The sequence below is a fragment of the Cetorhinus maximus genome, chromosome 5 (genome assembly GCF_964194155.1).
Source record: "Cetorhinus maximus chromosome 5, sCetMax3.hap1.1, whole genome shotgun sequence".
Lineage (NCBI taxonomy): Eukaryota > Metazoa > Chordata > Chondrichthyes > Lamniformes > Cetorhinidae > Cetorhinus > Cetorhinus maximus.
Window position 1 is genome coordinate 100,205,732 of NC_135883.1, and position 23,792 is coordinate 100,229,523.

General features: G+C 42.5%; 2 protein-coding genes across 2 annotated transcripts in view; both read right to left on the bottom strand.

Annotated features, from left to right (window-relative positions):
- Positions 1-1,379, bottom strand: part of LOC144680824 (cytosolic carboxypeptidase 2-like) — a 90,049-nt gene extending 88,670 nt beyond the window's left edge. Inside the window, exon 1 of the mRNA XM_078542249.1 lies at positions 1,346-1,379. The gene's annotated coding sequence lies outside the window, so the exon portion shown is untranslated. The remainder of the gene's footprint in view (positions 1-1,345) is intronic.
- Positions 1,380-13,983: 12,604 nt separating this feature from the next.
- The window catches only part of LOC144680828 (uncharacterized), a 200,891-nt gene continuing 191,082 nt past the window's right edge, over positions 13,984-23,792 (bottom strand). Inside the window, exons 4-5 of the mRNA XM_078542260.1 lie at positions 14,335-14,715; positions 13,984-14,127 (exon numbers count right to left, since the gene is read on the bottom strand). Coding sequence (XP_078398386.1) covers positions 14,117-14,127; positions 14,335-14,715 — 392 coding nt within the window. The 3' untranslated portion in view covers positions 13,984-14,116. The remainder of the gene's footprint in view (positions 14,128-14,334; positions 14,716-23,792) is intronic.

Genomic DNA, 23,792 nt, shown 5'->3' on the forward strand with positions numbered 1-23,792 from the left:
ACCTTCTACCCCACCTTACACCTACCTCCCCAGTCGCCATCCTCTCGTCATTACCCCCTCCTCCCCATACTCCCTCCCCCCAAACAACTTAGTTCCTCCCCTCCCAACCTCACCCCCAACAAGTCTCTTTCCCCCTCCTCCCAACCTCACCCCCCTAACACCTTTCTTTCCCTCCCCCCCAATCTCAGTCTCCCTGACACCTTCATTCCACCCCTCCCAACCTCATCCCCTGACACCTTCTTGCCCCCTCACCTCCCAACCTCAGCCCCCCGCAAAACTCTTCCTCTCCTAATCGATCCTAGACCTTCCTCTCCCACTCCCGGAACATCTTCCTTTCCCAAACACCTCTTGACCATCATCCGTTGTGAGCAGACCCTCAATAGTGACTTTCCAACTTCTGTGAGCTGCTTTGCAGCAGAGCCATGTCCATGAGAATCCACCCAGCATGCCATGGACGTTCATCCAATGTGCCATTGGTGTCGGGCTGCAGCATCTTCTGCTCCTTGGATGTCCGTGATGTGAGCAAGACCCTGGCGCTAAGTCCCGACTTCTGCACGTCACACTTGTCAAGACGTGTTCTACACCATCGTGTTTTCCTGCCGACGTGGGCGGATGATCCAGTGTGGGGGGGAATGATTCCGGCAGGATGGCCTTATAATGATATGCAAATGTATTACAATGAGGTTCCCAACATCTAATGGTGGGAAACGTGGCCCGCCATCAGTGGGCGGAGCGGATGATTGCGAGCTGGCTTCATGACATCATGAAACCGATTTTTGGCCTTCTCGCCATATTGTCCGCTCACACCGCCGAACATGCCAGATGCCAGCGGGCATGGAAAATTATGCCCTAAGTTATTGTTAATTGTCCTTCTTACCATTTCAAGTTACACTTAATTGTCTTATCGTTTTTCCTTCTCCTCATCCTCAACTGACCTCTCCAGTGCTGCTGCTATACTGATCTTGTGTGTCCAACTTTTCGAATGGTATTCTAATAAACATATTGTATAAGAATTAAACTGCTATGTATTTGTATTTAAATGAAATTAACTCTCCTAGAAAGACAATGATCTTAAGGTATCAAATTTTATATGTTGAAATATAAGCCTAGAAACCATCATTGGTGATATCAGTAGACCAGCCCTTAAATGTTTTTGTATAACATTCATTTGTTCACAATTTTAGCTGAGTTGTTAACTCATTTCTAACAAACTTCTGTTAGAACAGTTGACAGAGAAACATCCTACGAGCATTCTTGTAATTTATCTTCTAATTTTATCGAGGTCATTTTGAGGTTATGTTGCCCAACAATTTAGAATAAGTGTACACTGACTGAGCTTACTTACACCCTCCAAGCCTGATGTAAGTTTCCAGATTCAAATCTTGACTCAAAACCCAGGCTGGGAGCCCAGTCCTCTGGAATTGAATGTGGAATTGACCCTTTGCTATTTCTCCTCGAGTCAAACACCAGGTGTTTACATCTTGAAGCATTGTTCTGAGCTTGTGAATCGCTCAACTCCACAGTAATATTGTCAGTAGCTATTAATGAAGAGAACATTTTAAAGATATTATACCAAGTATATCATTGAGAAATCTAAAGACATTGAAAATTGTGCATTAAAACACGCCTGCATTTCAAAGGCTTATATGACTCAACATTTTGATGTTACCACTTTTTATTTTTTGATTTTATCTCAGTGATTCTTGACACATGATTTTTCTGTTTGTATATTCATCATGTGATTTAGCAATCAGCCTTTCACACTTGATGCTCCTTAGGCACTGTTTGTGCTCTGGGGAAGTGAGGAACTGTAGATTGCTATTACATTATTGCTTACACATCTCAAAACACTTATAGATATGAGAAACCTCAAAAGATTTTACCAAACAGTTGCCTGTTCTTTTTAATGTTTAGCCTCTAAACACAGAAGGAAAAATACTAGCAATTCTATGAACAGAAAAAAAGCCATTTGGCTGCTGCTCATGATAGCTCAATCATCTTTCTACATTCTCAGCATATTCCTTAGTCACCTACAAACACTCTGTTTCCCAAATAATTATTTCATATATCTAATTCATATTAATCTTTGTGTGGCATAGTTCCTTCTGAATTTCCTTTCTACACTTGATCCCAAAACTAATGAGGCAGCACATAAATTAAATCTTTCGCCTGCAGGGACTGACTATTCGTGGTTGAGCTCAGATTTATCAGGTTTCTGCCCCATTTGACCTGCATCAGAAATTCTGATGTAGTGGAAGAATGAACCTGTCTTCTCACAAGTGTGCGCTTGTGAGACTTTGGAAACATGGCTGCGGTTATTCCCAAGCTAGCCCAGGAGTTTCTACCTACCTCATGCTGTTAGGCCCAGTGGATTCCAAGGCCTGGATTTTACCTTGTGTACGCCCGACATGCCGGAACGTGATATGACGCGCGATGACGTCGGGCGTGTGTCCCGACGTCATCACAAACTCGTGCGATATTTCGTTCAGCGGGCGCGTGCCGGAGTCGGCTGCGTATCTGCTGATAATTGAAAGGCCTATTAAGGCCATTAACAACCTAATTAACTTGAAATTTATGCTGCCGGTCCAAACTAATGTTTGGCGGGCAGAAAACCTCATCCACGAGCGGGATGAGGTTTCCTAAAGCTAATACTAATTAAATTAAACCTTTATTTTGATATTAAAAACATGTCCCATCTCATGTTGCATGAAGGGACATGTTTCATTCAATTTTCACTGTATTTATTAATTTTTTTAAAAAGTGCTTCAATCTCCCTGAGATAGCTCCATGCCTCAGAGAGACTGAAGCACGCTTTCGCGCGCATGTGATAACTGCGCTCGAGGCCCAACTCTCCCTCTTGCCCGCTGCCCGCACAGGCAGCGCTCAGCACTGCACACAGGGCGGGCCTTAACTGGCCCGCCCACGTGAAATTGTGGTGCGGCTCCCAGACCACCCCACCCACTGCCACCAAGCCCGCCCAACGAGGGCAAAATTCAGGCCCAAGTCTGACTACAACCTATTGCTGCAGGCCTGAGACCTGCAGGCCAGCAGCCACTAATTTTTGCAATTTTGTATTTTATTTCTACTTTACTGTTGATGTTAAGCCTATAGTAAATATTCACTATTAACTCTTACCTTTATTTTAACCCAGCTATGATAGCGGTTTGATTAATTAATCAATCAGTAGTGACCGGTTTTCCCAGGCCATTTTATTTTCATACTGGCCATGCACAGCTGGTACTTAGACTACATCTTTATTTTCCATTTTTCAAGCAAGAACATTAAAATAAGTTGTCTTTTGTTTATTTTTTTTCTGACTGCATTCAGTGACCCTTGGACTACAGGCCAGGGTGATGAGTAACCTTATAGTGGTCACCTAGTATGGTCAGCAGAAGATGAAGTTTGATTGATGGATATAACACTTGAAGGGTGACAGCTGGGAAGACACCATTTGCGTAATTGGATATTGGGAAGTCTATCTGGCCTTGCTGTGCTTGTGAGAAGAATTGATAAGAACTGAGACTTGTTTTGGGAAAGAACTGTACCAGGCGTCGGAAGGCTGGAATAGAGCTAGAAATTTGGCTTAAAGAGACGTTGCTTTGAGGACTCGCTGCTGCAGCCATGGTGGAATAGTCACCACTGGAGACGGGAGGAAGGGCCAGGAATGTAGTGACTGACCATAGTGCCCACCCGCCGGTTACTCAGTGACTTGATAATGTATGTACTGATTTAGGCTGCTGTCATGGAACAGACTAAGTTGGGGTTATCCATTTTGGGGCACTGTCGGGGAACAGACCAAATTGGGGTTATTCTGTGTAGTGCTGTCTCTTTTCAATAAAGTTACCTTTCTTTCCTTTTACTTATTTTTCTTTTTTGACATATATATTAATATAGTATCAATTATAATTGTCATATCATTATTATTGTTTTATTATTATAATCATTATTCAACATTCAATAAAATTGTCGTTTTAATACATTGCTTGTCATAGTCACTCATTCCTTTTACCACCAGACTGCAGCTCCGAACCTAAGTGAGACTCCAAAAGGGCCTCTCAGGCCCCTCCCTACAGTGTGGGCCTCCTAAACAAAAATAAGGGCCAAAAGTATCAATCCCAATGGGGTCAATGATCTTCTTAACATTGCCCCACTATCCTCTCCTTGAAATGAAGACTTTCATCACTTATTTAATTTGGAAGGCAAATGGAATGTTGGCCTGTATTGTAAGGCGGATGGAGTGAAAAGTAGGGAAGTCTTGCTGCAACTGTATAGGGCATTGGTGAGACAACACCTGGAGTTCTGTGTACCTGAGTTTGGTCTCCTTACTTAAGGAAGGGTATAATTGCATTGGAAGCATAGAGAAGGTTCAGTAGACTGATTCCTGGAGTGAAGAGGTTGTTTTATGAGGAAGTGTTAAGTAGGTTGGACCTATTAAAGTTAGAGAATGAGAGGTGACTTTATTGAAACACAAGATTTTGAGGGGGCTTGACAGATGGGTACTGGGAGGATGTTTCCTCTTTTGGGGGAATCTGGGACTGGGGGCATAGTTTAAAATTAGGGGGCATCTCCATTTAAGACAGAGATGAAGAGGAATTTCTTCTCTTAAGGGGTCATTGGTCTTTGGAATTCTCATACTCAGAAAGCAATGTAGAGTGGGTCATTGAATATATTCAAGGCTGAGTTGGACAGACTTTTGATTGATAAGGGAGTCAAGGGTTATGGGGGACAAGCAGGAAATCTGATCAGCCATGATCTTATCGAATGGTGGAGCAGAATTGATGGCCAAAATTGGCTACTCCTGCTCCTATTTCTTATGATCTCGTGTCCTGATGATCTTAAGATCTTTGGCCTGATGAAACCTCCACCTCTCCCTTGGAGCAGCATTGTGCTGCTCTGATTTTTGACCAGGACTGGGTTAGGTTGAACATCCCAAGCATGTGAATAGCTCAATGTTGCAATTTTGGAAAGGGGTCATGATCCAGATGTAGGCTGGGATTTTCCAGTCCCGCCCAGCAGCCAAGCTCCCTCTGCAATATACCCACAACAATCCACTTGAAATCACACACACAAACTGCAGAACAAATAATCCTCTGCTCAAGCGGCCGGTCACAGATTTTGTTTTCAGAAACCAGCCACCTGCCAAAAAGGCTTTTGTGTGTTGTAAAGCAGGAAATAAAACAGACCAATTACAGACAGGATACGTTTTACAACAATTTTTCTTATTGGCACATTTCAGACTTTAAAATGAATAAGTTACCATTGGTGTTTTGGAACATAGAGGCAGGAATATAGCCATTTAGTTCCTCCAGTTTGTTCCATCATTCTTTTAGACCATAACTGATTTGTTCTTAACCATATTATTCACCGTTTCTCGATAGCCCTTGATTCTCTTATGTTTCAAATATCTATAAATCTCAGTTTTAAAAATTTTAATTGACCCAAAATCTGCTGTTTTTTGTTTTTATCCTATCAAACCTGTTAATCATTTCAAAGACTTGATTCACACACTTCAAAATACCTAAGCAAATTTGCACTGCAGTCTTATCCCAAAGGCCAAATAGAAAATATTTATATTACTAGGAAATTACACAGTCACCTTGTTCAATCTTGTGCCAAAGTGCTTCACTTTCAGGACAGTTTATGATGTGACTTGGAGTTGAACATAGTGGACCAAATCCTACAGGCCAAAAAGGATCATGTCTGTGTTGAAATATACAATCAAGATAATGAGTAAGTGCATGCCAGTGGAAACTAATTTACTGGAAATGATTTCAAGTAGAATCCTGTACAAATTGTGAAATGCAATATCATTGACTCCACAAAGTGAAATTTTATTTCACATTTTAAAAAAAGTCATGTTATTGAAAAGTTTGCATACTAACACCCAGAAATGATCTTTGTCACTGTTTTCTGAGCGCTCCCTGATTCATTGGTGGCCTTAAAAATACCCATTTTGAACAGATCTTTTCAATGAGTACCCAACGATCATATCAGAATAAAAACAAAATGCTGCAGATGTTGGAAATCTGAAAAAAAATCATATCAGATCCATATCAGAATCTTTTTCCCTTGGCACTTTTGTCAGTAGTCACCCACCCATTATGTACTTGCTTCTAGTTTCCTGCAAAAACATCTATTCCCTTCCAGGCCTGATTCAGTGAACTTAGTTGAAAAGTAACCAACTGATCTCATCTCATCCAGGTGTGGCAATGTACGAATATAATCTGAATAGGCTTTGTGTGCATTTGCATGAGGTCTGAAAATGATTAGGGAGGTGGTCAGGATACCTGGAGAGCAGTGGAAGTTGAAAACTGTTTCTTGCCTGAAGCAAATAAGGGCAGGAGTGGAATATGGCAATGGAAACATGGTAACAACTGCCTTCCTGGATGAAGACAGCCTGCATGTTCTTTTGGAAAAGCCATATGAGGTTAGAGCAACCATCTTGGGGGTTCGTGAGGTACCCCCTTTGCACCACAGTGTGAGGCAAGCTTGGTAGGAGATGACAGATGAGTCAACATCATAGACAATATGGAATGAAAGTAAGATTCTCAGGCTTCAGGAGAAATGCCAAGGCAAGGCTGAGCAGAAAACAAATGCCACCAAACTCCGCTTTTAACTGGGAGCAGTGTTGAAAAAAAGATGGGGAGGTATTGATTTTTTTTATGTTTTGCTGCCATGCCCTTCCTTGCTGCAGGGTGAGCTTTGTGGCCAATATATCAAAACATTTCTAATGTCATACCAAACCTCTGCTCGTAGTGGCTGTAAACCAACCAGTACTTCAGACCACTTACAAATGACTTTGCCATACATTTATGCACGTTTTAAGCAAAGATGAACACTAATGACTATTTGTTTCTTTCTGGATTGAAAGAGGCAGGCTGTTTACAGGCACACAAGAGTAGCCCTGCTCACCTGAGACTCAAACACCACCAGGAGGCAGTCCTGAAAATGTAATGAACATTATTTTCTCTAAGTCCACTACTCTTATCTCTGGCTGTGAAAGTGACAGCAGTGTTGGGTTATTTTGCTTTTTTTTAATCACTTGGAGGGAGAGTAAATTCTCAAGCAGTGGACAAGGCACTGGCCAAGAACTTCTGCAGTGGTGCATTCAGCTGTGGACATGTGTTGGGACAGAGTTTCAACATGCCCGACTGATCTAGGGCTGACCCCAGTGAATTTCATGAGTTTTTTTGGGCGGACATCCAAAGATATTCCTGGCTATACTTAGACGCTCATTGCAAAGTTGGGAGGAGGGCAGAATGAAGAATGGCAACTGTTTCAGTAGATAGACACTTGCAAATGCTTAAAGGAATGAGTATGCTCAAAGCTATTAAAAAAAAAATCCTGCTTCTAATAAAGTAATAACATTTATCAATGTTGACCTTGTCAACATTGGGCAGAATTTTCCCAGACTGAAGGATCTAGAGGACAGCTGGGTGGCAACATCCCAGAAATTTATTTTGAGTTGGGATCCTGAAACTCTCTATTGTCTTTCCCCAGGATGGGATTAAAGGCTAGCTGGGAACCTGCTTGAATCTGTCAAGTAATTAATTATAAAGTGGTTGTGGTTGCAGAGAAACAAATTATGAGCTGGTTTAGCCTTGAATCCTGGATATCCCAGCCAGGGGACTGGTTTCCCAACCTGTCAGAAACTCGCCAGGATCACCGAGGCAAGTGAACTGCCGGAAGGGCTCCTTCATTAAAACTGACAAGCTGGGAAGGCTTTGATCAGTTACATTGAAGTGCTCCAGCCAAGGCTATTGAGCGACTCTGTTCAAAGTACTTCCTCACTCGCAGAGTGCTTTCACTGTTTGACAGGTGATTGCTAACTTCACTCACCTCCTGCTGCACTTGCCTGCTGCCAGTTCCACCTTCCACCTCTGCTGAGGCTCAACAGCAGAAGCCACACCATCACCTACAGCTCATCAGCAGCAGGAGCAGCTTCAACAGCAGGTCCAGCTGTCCTCTCCTCAGCTGAACGCTCCTTCACAAGCAAAGGAGATGGACACCGAGATCCAGCTGGAAGGAGGGTCTGCAGGCAGAGGATAAGCTGTCTCAACGTGACTGAGCACCTGGGCCGCAGGTTTTCATGGCAGGTTGCTGCTGACATTTGCAGCTCCCTGGCACAAGACTTTCTTCCCAGTATAGCATGTGGGCATGCATCGTAAATAACGGACAATGTGCCCGTCACAGGAGGTATCCTTATTCCAGCGGTTGCTGCATCCCCAAAAGCCCAAGTGCTGTTGAGGTTTTTGACCCATGGCGTGGGATCTTTAATGAGAAATCCTTCCTTTGACAGATTGGATGTGCCACCCCGCCTACCCTCCCTAACTGGTTGGGTGCCCAGAAGTGGGATGACAATCAGTTAGCTCTGATAAAGAGCAGTGGCCAGATGAACAATTCACAGAAAAAAATTCCTGCTGGAATGGTAGGACAAAGGTGAGAAAATTCCACCCTTTATGCCAATCACAGCAGGAGTCTATATCTTGGAAAACAAAATTCAGCTTGACCTTAAAGGTTTAAATATAAATTGAGATATTGTGCCTCACCTAGCAACATTGGGTAACTATTGAATGCTGATGAAGAGAACAGCCAGTGCCATTGGGGTGATGGCTCAGTTCATAGCACCCTCGCCTTTGAATCAGAGGATTGTGGGTTCATGTCCCACTCCCGGAAAACCAAGAACTGTGATTGTACTCGAAAGAAGTTGCAATCTGTGACTGTTGGTAACTCGAAAGAGTTTCCCTCGATTGTGAAGCTGAGAGTGGGATATTGCCATTGGGGTGATGATGATAACACGTGTTGTATTGACATTAATCATTGACGCCTCGCTTAAATGGGCTCACTGGTATCAGGGTTGCATATCCAGTAACCAACATAAATGATGGCAGAGAACTGGAGCCAGCACAAAGGTAGATGAGGTCAGATATAAGGGATTCTTGCCCAATTTTCCAGGCCCACCCACCAAAATGTGACACATGGTACTTTTGCTGGAACCAAAGACCCCAATCAAACATACAAGATAGCAAATACATCCACTGAAGTTTTCATGATTTCTTCATAAGATCAAAACATAGAAAACTGGTTTCAGCCTTGTAAAAATAAAATATTAAGACTGTTGTGTATTTTAAATAAAGTTATTTTAAAGTAAAGTCTTTCAAGGTTCCAAGAATATTTAAATAATTATTTTAAAAAATGAGCCTGGACAATTATGATAGGCTTAAGTTTTCTATCAATAGAAGGATCAATCTTAACAAAATCAGTAAAGTGTCACCTGTTCAGTTGAACTCCATTGATGTCATTGTTACCTTCCTTTAACCCATTGTTTCTTTCTTTTGAAATCATTTCTAAAAATCCTTCTTTGGAGTATTTCCTGAGATTGAAGAAAGCATAGAACAACATCTCTCTGACATTCATTCCTACATCTCTCATTCATTCATCATAAACCATTGGTATATGTGACCAGTTACACACAAACCTATCAAAATGATTGAAGGGATCAACAGCTGATACGAGCAATTGCAACTAGTTTTCGAGAATGAGAAAAAGTATAGATGCAAGTAACAAAACTAAGAATAAAAACAAAAAACTGCGAATGCTGGAAATCCAAAACAAAAATAGAATTACCTGGAAAAACTCAGCAGGTCTGGCAGCATCGGCGGAGAAGAAAAGAGTTGACGTTTCGAGTCCTCATGACCCTTCAACAGAACTGAGTAATATTAGGGAATATTAATTCCTAATTTTATTAATATTACTCAGTTCTGTTGAAGGGTCATGAGGACTCAAAACGTCAACTCTTTTCTTCTCTGTCGATGCTGCCAGACCTGCTAAGTTTTTCCAGATAATTCTGTTTTTGTTTTACAAAACTAAGAATGTTGGGCAGTTTTTAATCGAGGCAACAGAGGTCTCACCTGGTCACTGGAGAGTCAGTGGGAGCTCCACATCACATCCTTTGAGGAAGGCCTGCCAAATTTAGAGCTGAACTGGCACTTAGATAGCCGGAGGCTAAGATTAAGGACCCAGAAGTCCCACCCTGCAAAAGTTGCTGGCTAATCAGCAGCTGTTTATTGCATGCAGTGCTAGTGTGAGCAGTGGTAGCTGTCAGCAATGCACCAAGGCCTATGATCGCCAAGGGACCCAGGACAAAGATGAGTGACAGTGGGATGGGTGTTGCAGGGTGGGGATTGGGTGGGGGGGGTTGGCTCTCAGTGGGACCCCCATTTCTTATGCCTGGTCCCTTGATCAGGCACTGACTGCCTTTGAACGAAACCTACTTTCCACGGGAGCCCACAAGCAACTCCATCAGGGTTTGCTTTTCAGGCTTCCTGCCTGGCGACTGCCCCGCCTGCCACTGGTTGAAACTCTTTCGAGTTATCAACAGTCACAGATTGCAACTCTTTCGAGTACAATCACAGTTCTTGGTTTCCGGGAGTGGGACATGAACCCACAACCCTCTGATTCAAAGGCGAGGGTGCTATGAACTGAGCCACCCGTACATTAGCCTCTGCCACTGGTTGAATATCAGCATGGCAGGCTGTGGCCCTTAAGTGGGCACTAATTGCCCACTTAAGAGCCTCAATTAGTGACAGAGCAGGAAGGCTATTCAAGAGCCTTCCCATTCCAGACTTAATTGGGGCAGAGATGGGAAGGTGGTGGGGTCCCCACTGTATAACTGTATAAAGGAGGCTGTATGAAGCACTGCAGAGAACCTAGAAGATCTCTGGAAGTCAGTTCCAGCCCACAGCTCTCAGCCAAATTAACTGTGAACAGCACGTGAGAGCTGCGTTTCTCTCTGCCACCGAGACTGACAGAGTAAGGCATCCAGAAAACCATCCCTGGTTTGCTGAGAGAAAAAAAAACAGGCTATTTTCCAAGTGTCAGTAGCTGCTTTTCCAGTAAAGAAAGGAGTCTAAACTCTCTCCCAGCTGCTGCTCTACCTATCAAGACCACCTACGAAGGAAAACTTTGACCCTTCAACTTCATAAGCAATCGCAGCTGCTAAACCAAACTTCAGGTTTTAACACCTTCACTTCAGAAAGAAGAAATTCAAGCAACGGGCCCACAATTATATCCCTCAGAGACAGATTTGAAAATCTCATCTTTAAGTATCTTTTTTTCCTTAATCTGCATTTTAATCTTTATCTGTATTTGAGTTAATAACTTTGTCACTTTTACTTACATAACTTTCAGCAGTAGTTTTGTAATAAACTAAACTTTATCTTGTTTAATACTAAAGCTTTGCTGCTTGTTGTTTTTTAAATTGAACCACTCAAGTTAAAAGGGGGCTACGTACAAACACTCACAAACTCTTAACCCACGGACCACTTTGAGGAAACACCTTTTACGTGGCCCTGGCAAATGAAATCACATTTTCCAATCAGTCACTTGTGGAACTATTCTGTATGGGATTTATAATTCTAACTGTTCTCAAGTATTGACAACAGATAGTGATAACTTAGGTAGTAAGTTATTACAAGCATGTAGGTGGGGTAGACGATTGTGACCAACAGCACAATCATGGGGGAGAATTTTTCCTATGGCGGGTGGGCTGGGTGGGAGCAGGTGTGGGTGGGCTCGGAGCCGATCGCCACCTGCGATCGGCTGTGCACTGCCATTTTACGCGGGGAGGCCAATTAAAGATCGTCCAGCGTAACGTGCGGCCTGTAGCACTCAGCACTACCTGTGCGGGCGGGGGGAGGAGGGAGAGTCGGGGCCTGAGCCCTTCCGTGCATGCACGCAAAAGAGTGCAGCAATCTCCCTGAGGCACAGAGCTGCCTTAGGGAGAGTGAATTGATTAGAAAACTTCTTAATAAATAAAGTAAAAATTTATTTAAACATGTCCCCTCATGTGACAGTGTCACATGAGCTGGGACATTTCTATGAAGTTAGGAAAATATTTTTTTTTATTTTATAAAACCTTCAGAAAAGCTCATCCCGCCCATGGATGAGGTTTCCTGAAAAACGTGAAGGCCGCTTGGGCTCTTCGCCTGCTGCCAACCTTAAGGTTGGATGGGCAGCGTTCTTAACAACTTAAGTTACTTTTTTAACGTCCTTAATAGGCCACTGACAGTTTGGCGGACAAGCAGTCGCCTCTGGCACACACCCGCTAAACGGAATATCGAAATGACGTGTGGTGACATCAGGACACATGCCGCACGCCGACGGCAAAATTCTGCCTATGGTTGTTGATCTGGTATTGCAATTCTACATAATAACGACTATTAAAGAGTATTATATGATCTGTTTCCAAAAATGCTTTTGGTGCATTTCATTAACTATTATGTTGTAGGATTATAGCACAGCCTAAGGTCAAAGATGTCATTAAGACGTACCTGAATTTCTTGAGCTTCTTCTGGTCCAGGAATGGCAAGCCCCCATCTCTCATCTGTCCCTCGAAAGTTGATTCCTTTGATCCCAGGCCAAGTTGGATATTGTTTTCCAAGGTACAGACTCCTGCTACGATTAGAATGAAAATGCTATGTACTGAGTAGCAAAATTGAATTCTTAAATTCACAAATGCTGACTGTGTTGAATTCCCAAACTCATGTTTAAAACCTTTCATGGCCTTTTTATCTCATTTCTATCACTAGGCCTGTAGTCCTATAACCTTCTGAACTCTGCATTCCTCCAATGCTGGCTTTTTATGCATTCTTCATTTCCTCTCCTCAGTAGCAGCTGTGCCTTCAGCCCTCTCTAAAATTCTCTCCTTAAACATCTCTGCCTCTGTACTCTTTCTACTCCTTTAAGACCAAGCTTCTAGTCACCCCTCCTAACATCTCCTTCTTTGGCTCAGTGTTCATTTTTGACTGATTATGCTCCTGTGAAGTGCCTTGGCACATTAAGTTGTTGTTCTTGATGCTGCTTATATTGTATCCTAAATTTATATTTCACAGTAGGATTAAGCACTGGAGTATTATGCAAATTAGTAAATCACTTCCATGCCACATTCTCCTTTTTATTTATGCTTTCTTTGCACTCAGCCACCAGTCACTCAGTCACTCTTAACTGTGCCAGTGTGACAGCACCATTGGCAGCATGCAGAGTCTCCTTGTGAAAATTAGCCCACAGTTATGGGGGTTGGAAATTTGTGGAATCTCCACTGCTCTTCCACTGTAGAACTCCAAATAAGATCAGAGAATCAATTGTGCAGGATCACTGCTACTCCTGGAAATTTCTAACGTGATTTCTAGCTGCCTCAGTGATGTTCTGCAGTGGAAGCTCCTAACCTTGGAATGCCAGTTCAGCAGTCCCACTTCAGGAGATCCTTCTGCTTTGCCAGATGAACTTCCCAGACAAACAGCACAAAGAGAAAACAAGTGAAAAGAATTGCTGGATCCAAATGGCAGCACTCTGCAGTTGCAGGCTCCAGTTTGTGAAAACAGCACTGTTTTTAGTCAGAACATATCCATGATGTTATATATTCACTCCCTTTGCCACTGGCGCACAGTGGCAACAGTGTGTACCATCTACAAGATGCACTGCAGCCACTCACCAAGACTCCTTTAACAGCACCTTTCAAATTTGCAACATCTCTCATCTAGAAAGACAAGGGCAGCAGGAACATGGGAAAACCACCACTTGCAAGTTCCCCTCCAAGTCACAACACTAACCAGACTTGGAACTATATCACTGTTCCTTTAACATTACTGAGTCAAAATCCTGGAACTCCCTATCTAACAGCACTTTATCTCTTGGACTTGCAGTGGTTCAAGAAGGCAGCTCACCATGACCTTCTCAAGGGAAATCAGGGAATTGGCAATAAATGCTGGCCTTGTCAGTTATGCTCACATTCTGTGAAAGAATAAGAAAAAATGCATATTTTATATAAGCATCACCAATGCCAGGTGCAGAGTTCAGCATAAGGGTGGAACCAACTACTGATACATCTGCCTTAATTGCATCTGTCTTACCCAACAATGCAGAGTCGCTTTTGGTATTTACTGTAATTGTGAAGGGAAATTAGGAAGGATACAAAAAGTAAACCTGGATCCAGTGAAGCTGTTATTAACATTTGGCCCAGAAGGTGAAGACTGGCATTCGGACTTGCACTGATTTATAGCTCTGCCTGCCGAAAGTATGCTGCAAAACGAGACGAGGAACAGCAGAAATCCTAGACCTAAAAGTGGGCTGACAAAAAGATGATCCGTAAAAGGTTCTTGTCAAATTTTAACTTTTTGCTCAATTTTATTTCGTACCTATCAAAAGGGCAAACCTCTGATTGATAATCCCACAACACTAGCATTTCCTACTTCTGTGTAAGTCAGTACAGTGCAGCTATTTACTAAATGAAGTTAGCAAGACCTGAAAGACATAACATGAAGTAAATCCAAATACCTGGAAATGCATTAAAGTCAGATTGCTGTAGGCTGGAATGAAATATCTCTTCCATTGAAGCCTCCAGACCTTTTATTTTATAGCAGTGTTTCAAAGCATTCTTCCTATCAGTAAAGTGACATCCCCAGATTCTATGGGAGGTTGGTAGGCCGAGATGTGTGACTGTTCTAATTGGTGATTCAACGCCAGGCAGAAAACTGAAGGGAAGTGCTAGTATTAAGTTGTCAGTGGACTTATTCTCACACTGGTCGTTTTTCTGCTCTTCAACATTCAGATTGCATCTTGGTGTTCTCTCCGAGGTTGATGTTTCCAGTGTTTCCAGGACTCTGCACTCCAGTTCTGCTTCCACCTGGTTCTTCAGGGATTCTTGCCACGTCCTGTCTATGCACAGACGCAATATGAACAGGTTTAACTCAATTTTTTCTGAAATATATCCAGAAAGCAATATATGAAAATTAGATTAGCCACACTTTAATGTCTGATCAATGAATAGATTATTATCCAGTGCTGGAACATAAAATTGGAGGCTTTGAGTATATCTCTTATTTATTATAGCAGAAGCTACTACAATCTTTTAACACATTCATCACATTTTTAATGTTCGCATGAGTTCCTTAATATTTAACAATTCTGCATGGGTATAATGTAATAGAACATTTTAAAATGTCGGAGCAATAAACACTAATGTAAAGCAGCAAAGCTAACATTTCCACAAAGACTTACTTAAGAATTTTGGAAATTACCTAATTCTAGCACCACTGAAATTTGATTCAGATCGTGGAACAAACAGATAAGTCACATTCCTTCCTAAGCCCTAATACATTTACATGAACACATTTGCAGTGCCTCTTTTTAAAGGGGGTACTTGGACCTGCTAAAGTACCTAGGAAAACGGCTAGTAAACAGAGGAATACATAATCTCCATCCCAAACATACATCTAAGAATCAGAACTTTAGACTGTAGTACAGAAGCATCTGAAATTAGTCCCAGAATTAGATTTTCCACCTGGAATTTCCTGAGAATTGCTCTCGCTTCAGCAGAGGTGTGTTGTAAATGGGAACTCTGCTGCACTTACAGTGATGTTAAGATGGCAGAGCGAGAGCTGCTCCAAGGAAATTCTGGACCCTTGCTGATGCTTATCCCAGGCCAAATGTTTCAACCTCTGGATTTAATCACTAGTTGTCAGCTGTGGCTCAGTTCATAGCACCCTCGCCTTTGAATCAGAGGGTTGTGGGTTCATGTCCCACTCCCGGAAACCAAGAAACTGTGATTGTACTCGAAAGAGTTGCAATCTGTGACTGTTGATAACTCGAAAGATTTTTTAATCACTAGTTTGGCTGGATCAATTTTTGTGTGCAATGTGATCTTAGGAAACATCTCATTTCAGAACACAATAAGCCGTGCTGGTAAGGAAGCCTTAGCCAGACAACCAGTGGGGCACCCAAGGCTCCATTTCAAGGATGCTTTCAAACGTGACATGAAGGCCCTAAACATTGACTACTGACTGGGAGTCACTAGCTGGAGAAAGACGGAAATGATGTCCCCTCCTGTGGGTGGCATGCGCTGCCATGACGACAGTTAATACAGTGGCTTGGCAACAGGAGCCAACGCTAAAAACAACCCACAATGTTACTTTTCACGCGTGGCACTTGTGGCAGAACCTGCCTCTCAAGAATTGGCCTTCATTGCCATCAGCTTAGTTGCACCAAATGAAGACACCCCGCCTAAATGGATTGTTTGCTGCATATCCATCATTTCTGAAGGATGCTAACACAAGCCATCATGACCAATAATAAGTATACAAGAAAGTCCGAAAGAATGGATGTGCAAGGACCATCTGACTCAATTATTCCAGAGCCCGTGTACTATATAACCTATCATGGATTCTACCTCAGTCTCTTGATATGCTGAAGGAAAGTTCTGCATTATTTCCTGATCTCCAAAAAGTATTCAGGCAACATCCCCGAATGACAATGGCACCATAAAATCATAAGAACATAAGAAATAGGAGCAGGCATAGGCTATTCAGCCCATCAAGCCTGCTCCACCATTCAATAAGATCATGGCTGATCTGACTGTGGCTTTAACTCCACATTCCTGCCTGTCCACTATCGCCCTTAATTCCCTTGTCCATCAAAAATCTGTTTAGTTTAACTTTGAATATATTCAATGACCAAGCTTCTACCGCTATCTTTGGAAGTGAGAGATCGGATATATAATTATTTGGACAGCCAAGGGCTGATTAAGGATAGTCAGCATGGCTTTGTGCGTGGTAGGTCGCGTTTAACGAACCTTGTAGAGTTTTTCGAGGAGGTTACCAAGAAAGTAGATGAAGGAAAGGCTGTGGATGTTGTCTACATGGAATTTAGTAAGGCCTTTGACAAGGTCCCACATGGGAGGTTAGTTCAGAAGGGTCAGACACTTGGTATCCATGGAGAGGTTGTAAACTGGATTCGAAATTGGCTGTGTGGGAGAAGACAGAGAGTGGTAGTGGATGATTGCTTCTCAGACTGGAGGTCTGTGACTAGTGGTGTGCCTCAGGGATCTGTACTGGGACCATTGTTGTTTGTTGTCTATATCAATGATTTGGATGATAATGTGGTGAATTGGATCAGTTTGCTGATGACACTAAGATTGGAGGCATTGTGGACAGCGAGGAAGGCTTTCAAAGCTTGCAGAGAGATCTGGACCAACTGGAAAACTGGGCCAAAAAATGGCAGATGGAATTTAATGTGGAAAGGTGTGAGGTGTTACATTTTGGAAGGTCAAACCAAGGTAGGACATACACAGTAAATGGTAGGGCACTGAGGAGTGCGGAGGAACAAAGGGATCTGGGAGTTCAGATACATAATTCCCTGAAAGTGGCGTCACAGATAGACAAGGTTGTAAAGAAAGCTTTTGGCATACTGGCCTTCATAAATCAAAGTATTGAGTATAGGAGTTGGGATGTTATGATGAGGTCTAAAAGACATTGGTGAGGCCAACTTTGGAGTATTGTGTGCAATTCTGGTCGCCTAACTACAGGAAGGATATCAGTAAGATTGAGAGAGTGCAGAGAAGATTTACTAGGATGTTGCCGGGTCTTAAGGAGTTGAGTTACAGGGAAAGATTAAACAGTTTAGGACTTTTCCTTGGAGCGTAGAAGAATGAGGGGAGAATTGATAGAAGTTTACAAAATTGTGAGGGGTATAGACAGAGTAGATGCGAGTAGGCTCTTTCCACTTAGATTAGGAGAAATAAACACGAGAGTACATGGCTTTAGGGTGAAAGGGGAAAGGCTTAGGGGGAACAATAGGGGAAACTTCTTCACTCAGAGAGTGGTGAGAGTGTGGAACGAGCTACCATCTGACGTGGTAAATGCGGGCTCACTCTTAAGTTTTAAGAATAAATTAGATAGATACATGGATGGGAGAGGTCTGGAGGGTTATGGACTAGGTGCAGGTCAATGGGACTAGCGGAATAATATTTCGGAACAGACTAGAAGGGCCGAATGGCCTGTTTTCTGTGCTGTAGTGTTCTATGGTTCTAAGTAAATTCAAAGACTAATGAACCTCTGAGAGAAGAAATTCCTCCTTATCTCCATCTTAAATGGGATACCCTTATTTTTTAATTATGTCCCCTAATTCTAGATTTCCCCTCAAGAGGAATCATCCTCTCAACATCTACCCTGTTAAGCCCACTCAGAATCTTATTTGTTTCAATAAGATCACTGCTCATTCTTCTAAACTCCAGTGAATATAGGCCCAACCTGCTCAACCTTTCCTCATAAGACAACCCTTCATTCCAGGAATCAGCCTAGTGAACCTTCTCTGAACTGCTTTTTTAAATTCATTCACGGGATGTGGGCTTCACAGGCTGGGCCAGCGTTTATTGCCCATCCCTAGTTGCCCTTGAGAAGGTGGTGGTGAGCTGCCTTCTTGAACCACTGCAGCCCATGTGGTGTAGGTACACCCACAGTGCTGCTGCCAATGCAAAACTGCTACCAATGCAAGACTATTCCTCCTTAAGTAAGGAGACTAAAACTGTATACAGTACTCCAGGTGTGGTCTCACCAATGCCCTATACAGTTGTACCAAGACTGTCTACATTTATACTCCTTCCCCATTGCAATAGAGACCAACATTCCGTTTGCTTCCTAATCACTTGTTCCACGTGAATGCTAACTTTTTGTGATTCGTGCACAAGGACACCCAGATCCCTCTGTACTGCAGCATTCTGCAGTCTTTCTCCATTTAAATAATATTCTGGTTTCCTATTCTTCCTGCCAAAGTGGACAACCTCACATTATCCCACATTCTATTCTATCTGTCAATTTTTTGCCCATTCACTTAACCTATCCATACCTCTGTGGATTATTTCCTCCTCTGAATTTACCTTCCCACCTAACTTTGTGTCATCAGCAAATTTGGCTACAATGCAGTCGATCCGTTAATCCAGATCATTAATGTAGATTGCAAATAGTTGATCCCTAGCACTGATCCCTGTAGCACTCCAGTAGTTACAGTTTGCCAACTTGAAAATGACCCATTTATCCCAACTCCTTTTCCTGTTAGTTAGACAACCCTCTATGTGCATCGAACGTATAGCTTCCTGCTTTCTGTCTCCCTCCTTTCTTGAATAGTGGTGTTCCATTTGCAGTTCTCCAACCTGCTGGGGACTTTCCAGAATCTAGGAAATTTTGGAAGATCACAACCAAAGCATCCATTATCTCTGCAGACATTTTCGTTAAGACCCTAGGATGCAGGCCATCAGGTCAAGGGGACTTGTCAGTCTTTAGCCCCATTAGTTTTCCTGGTACTTTTTCTCTAGTGATCTTTTGCCTCTTGATTTTCTACTATTCTTGGGATGCTGTTTGTGCCTTACAGATGCAAAATACTTGTCCAAAATCTCTGCCATTTTCTTGTTTCCCATTATTAATTCCCCAATCTCACCAAGGTACCACTGCACCTTAGCTCCTCTTTTACTTTTTATATACTTGTAGAAACTTTTACTGTCTGTTTTTATATTCCTTGCTAGTGATCTTTCTTATTCCAATTTTTCGATTTTTTTTTTTAGTCATCCTTTTCTGATTTCTAAAATTTTCCTAATCTTCTGGCCTACCACTAATCTTTGCAGCATTGTAAGTCATTTCTTTTAATTTGATGCCATCCTTAGCTTCCTTAGTTAGCCATGAAGTCTTTCTTTTTCATTGGAATACATTTTTGTTGAGAGTTATGAAATATCTCCTTATATGTCCGCTATTTCTTCTCTACCATCTTACGTTTTAGCTTATTTTCCCAGTACACTTTAGCCAACTCTGTCTTCATACCCTTGTAATTGCCTCTATTTAAGTTTAAGACACTAGTTTCAGATCCAAATTTCTCACCCTCAAACTTAATGGCCTGAATCTTTTGGTTAGTGTGCGGGGGCGGGCCCCACATGCTGACACATATCCGTCCCGACATCACCGCGCGTCATTCAGATCTTCAGTTCAGCGGGCGCGTCCCGGAGTCGGCCTTTAATCAACTAATTGAGGCACTTGTAAAGGCTGCCTGTCCAACCTTAAGGTTGGCGGGCAGGCGAAGAGCCCAGGCGGCCGTTGCATTTTTCAAGGAACCTCATCCACGGGCGGGATGAGGTTTCATGAAGGTTCTATAACTTTAATAAAAATTTTTAAGAAAATTCATAGACATGTCCCAGCTCATGTGACACTGTCACATGAGGGGACATGTCTGAATAATTTTTAAAATTCTTTATTTCAAGTTTACACAATCAGATTAATCTCCCTGAGCCAGCTGCGTGACTTAGGGAGATTTCTGCACTCTTTTACGCGCATGTGCGATAGAGCGCATGCCCCAACTTTCCCTCCTCCCCCACCCGCACAGGGAGCGCTGAGTGCTTCCGGTTGTGTGTCATGTTGGGCGGGCCGTAATTAGCCTGCCCATGTAAAATGGCAACGCACAGCCGATCATGGGTGGCGATTTTGGCTGCGTGCCCACCTGCGCCCACTCCCGCCCAGCCCGCAGAAAATTCTCCCCAATGTGAAATTCTATCATATAATGATCTCTCTTACCTAACACAAGCAACCAGACCATTCTTCAAATTCTTAATGGGGGAACAGTTATAAAGATCTGATCAATCATGAAGGAACCCATGTGTAAAAAGTCCTCCTTTAGAGAGGATTTTCAAGATTTTTTAAACCATTTATCAGTATCCTATTGCATTTGAAATGCCTAAATACAGTTCAAATTTTGAAATTAAAAAAATGAAAGTTTTAGTCATTAGTTTTCATAAAATAAACATGCAGCGTGGGATTTTTTTCATACTCTTGTAATAATAATGATGCAGTTCTATGTTGGCACTCTTGATGAGCAGTAAATTAGTACACCTCTCTTTTATCTGGTGGATCTATATCTACATTGATTGGATAAAAGTCATTTACAACAGCTAGTAGAAAGGGTCTTAGTTGGAATAAACCTGAACTCAGATCTACATGGGTGTGTGCCTCACACAAAACTGCCAAAACTTTGCATCAAATTAGAAATTTTACTGAGAAGTGCCACACAGACAGCTGATCTGTGTTATAATATGCCTTAAAGTAATTGTACTCTTCTAATGATTCCACCTTCCTCCGTTGTGTCTAGTTCGACCTTCAGTTTGTCTTGTAAGTGAAAGCTGCCTTTATGTGGCGGATCAATGGACAGACATCAGGGCTGCAGGGCTGGGTCTGTGTTGTGCTCCAGGCCAATGTGAAACTGAGGCTGGATCACATGACACATTCCCCTTAAAGTGAAGGCTGCTGCTATCCAAAGACATATTACAACAATCTGTGATCTGGGTGGAGAGTCTTGTGGAATTTGGTCAGGAACCATTGTAGACTAGGATAAATTTTAATCTGCATCTGGCTGTGTCACGCGAAAGCTGAGCACCTGCTTAAGATTGGATTCAGGATCATCCTGCAAAACATTGTGATCTTCAGCACTAAATGTATAACCACCAAGGCACCTTGGGCACCAGATTTAAAAAAGGCTTCAAGAAACATATCAGTGAGATAATATACATGAATATTTGTAGAAAAGGAAATAAATGGATTCTTATTGGTGGAAAACAAGAGCTATCAGCTCAATTCTTCAATTTAACATTTAGTCGTTTGGTAGTACAGTACTTGAGTGTTGTTGAAAGAAAAGACACATCTAAGCTTTTTGTCTTCCACTCATCAGGACACTTTGCAAGATTACCAATGTAAGGGGAAACAACAATTTATACTGTATGTGAAGAGAGTTGCCAACCAATCAGCACTCTCTTCACATGCAGTATAAATAGTTGTTTTCCCCCATATTAGTATTCTTGCGAAGTGTCCTGATCAGTGCAAGACGAAAAGCTTAGACATGTCTCTTCTTTCAGCAATATTTAACATTTATGAAAGTGATTCTACAACACATTTTAACTGGTCTCTCTCTGAATCTAAAAGGAAATAAGTAAATAAGTAATTTGTGTCTCTCCCAGTTTACATTTAACATTCTTGCATTTGTTCTTTAATTTGTTAATTAAGTCAGAAGAGATAGAGCTATAAAGCAGCTTGTGGGCTACTTAGCCAGAGAGTGGGCCTGGATTCTCACTGAGTTGGGTTGACTTGATAGCCCTGTAAAAATGGTGAGCGGGTCCCGATTCTTGATTCCCAACCAAATTCCCAGGCTGCCTGACTTTTAGGAATGCCTTGAAAGGGTGAAAGAGCTGGTTCCTGTCAGAAGTCCACATCCAGCACTCCTGACCTGGCCGGCTCAATTGCGGAGGTAGGTATCACCTTCTCCTCTGCAATTTTCATGGAGTTGGGCCATGTTTTTAGAGTCATGGTTCATAGTCCCTTAGAGGGGTCATAAACCCTATTCTGCATGAGGAGGCATTTAAAAGATAAACTCAAAAGACCCCCACATGCCCCCTATGCCACGTTATGCCTCCCACCCACCTCATATGGCCCATCATGCCCCCCATGCCAAGCTCTGCGCTTCCACCCACCCCCATGTCTCCTCATGCTTCCTATGCCATGCTCTGCCGTTCCATTCACCCCCCATGGTCCCTCATGCCCCCCATGCAAAGCTCTGCTCTTCCACCCACCCCATTTGGTCCATCATGCCATCTATGCCAAGCTATGGCACTTCCATTTCCATTGCCCTTGTATTTTCTAGATAAATTAACCCTATAGTATAAAGCGGGATGTGTTTAAAAAAAAACCCTTGTAAAGAAGTCATTCATTGAGAACTTCGTCCTATGTTTGAAAAAGAAAGTCTGAAGTGGAAGCTAATAAAAGTTTCAATCATCCAGGCCTTTTGAAGTTTCAAAGACCAGAAACCACAAACCCTTGAAACGGCTTAACTTGTAGAAAAAAAATTGGGAAATTAACGGGAGAGGTCAAAGAGCCTGAACTGTCAGTCAAACAATGTTTCCTCTGGAGAGCAGGTGTTCTTACATTATAATAATTGCCTGTGTTCCCAGCCAAGACTCATTATGTGTGTTTGACTGGGAGTAATGTCAGTTCAAAGAGATGTTTTTGTTTTGGGACTTAGAGCTAAAGTAGTCTAAAAGCATTCAGTAGAGGGATAATTAATTTAAGGGTCAGCCCAGAACAGGCTACATTGTCATGGAGATGGGTAACACTTAAGAAAGTTCTCTGGTTTCAATTTATCTAGGTGTTTGCAGTTTTGGAGAGGCTTGTGTTTGCAGTTTGGACCTCATGTGGTTTCCAGATCACTGAGAGAAGCTAAAGTATATCACAGTTAGACAGACCTGCACATAAGCAGAGTAAAACACAAACTTCATCATTGATCGCGTGGAAGGCAGGTGAGGCTTAATCTCAATTTGAACTTTGTGAGGATCAAAAGATGGAAGATTGCCCAGTTTGAAGCTAGTGGGATAGTCTACAGTAGGCCTCACAGTGTCTTTTAAAACAGAAAGTAACCAGCAAATTAGCTTGGAAGTATTGAACAGTAACCAGTACAAGGGATGTACATCCACAGTCAAGGGAAGGTAAATGAAAGTTTGAGCTGGACCCGAGGAGAATTCCACACAGGAATGTAGCATACTTATGGGTGGTCCCTACAGAAGTACATAAGTTTAAGATTGTTGTTGTAGACCCCAATTGTACGCTTTTTGTGGGATGGCCAAATTGATATAATAGACAGGGTTGATCAGCAGACACTCCTTAGGTGCAACACATTCGGTGGGGTTTTCTGCACCCGCCCGCCACCACGACCTTTCGGTCCAGCCACAAGTCAATGGACTTCTAGCTGGTGCGCCGCCTCACCCACGGCGGGTCCCACCCGCGATGGGGCCGGAAAATCCTGGCCATCCTGTTTATTTACAAAGGTACTCAGCAGCTATGCTTGTGTGCTTTCGCACCAAACCCTATTTCCATACTACTGACTACAGTGTTAGTCCTCTAGTGGTTACATAAGATCATGTGATCTTCCTTTATAACATC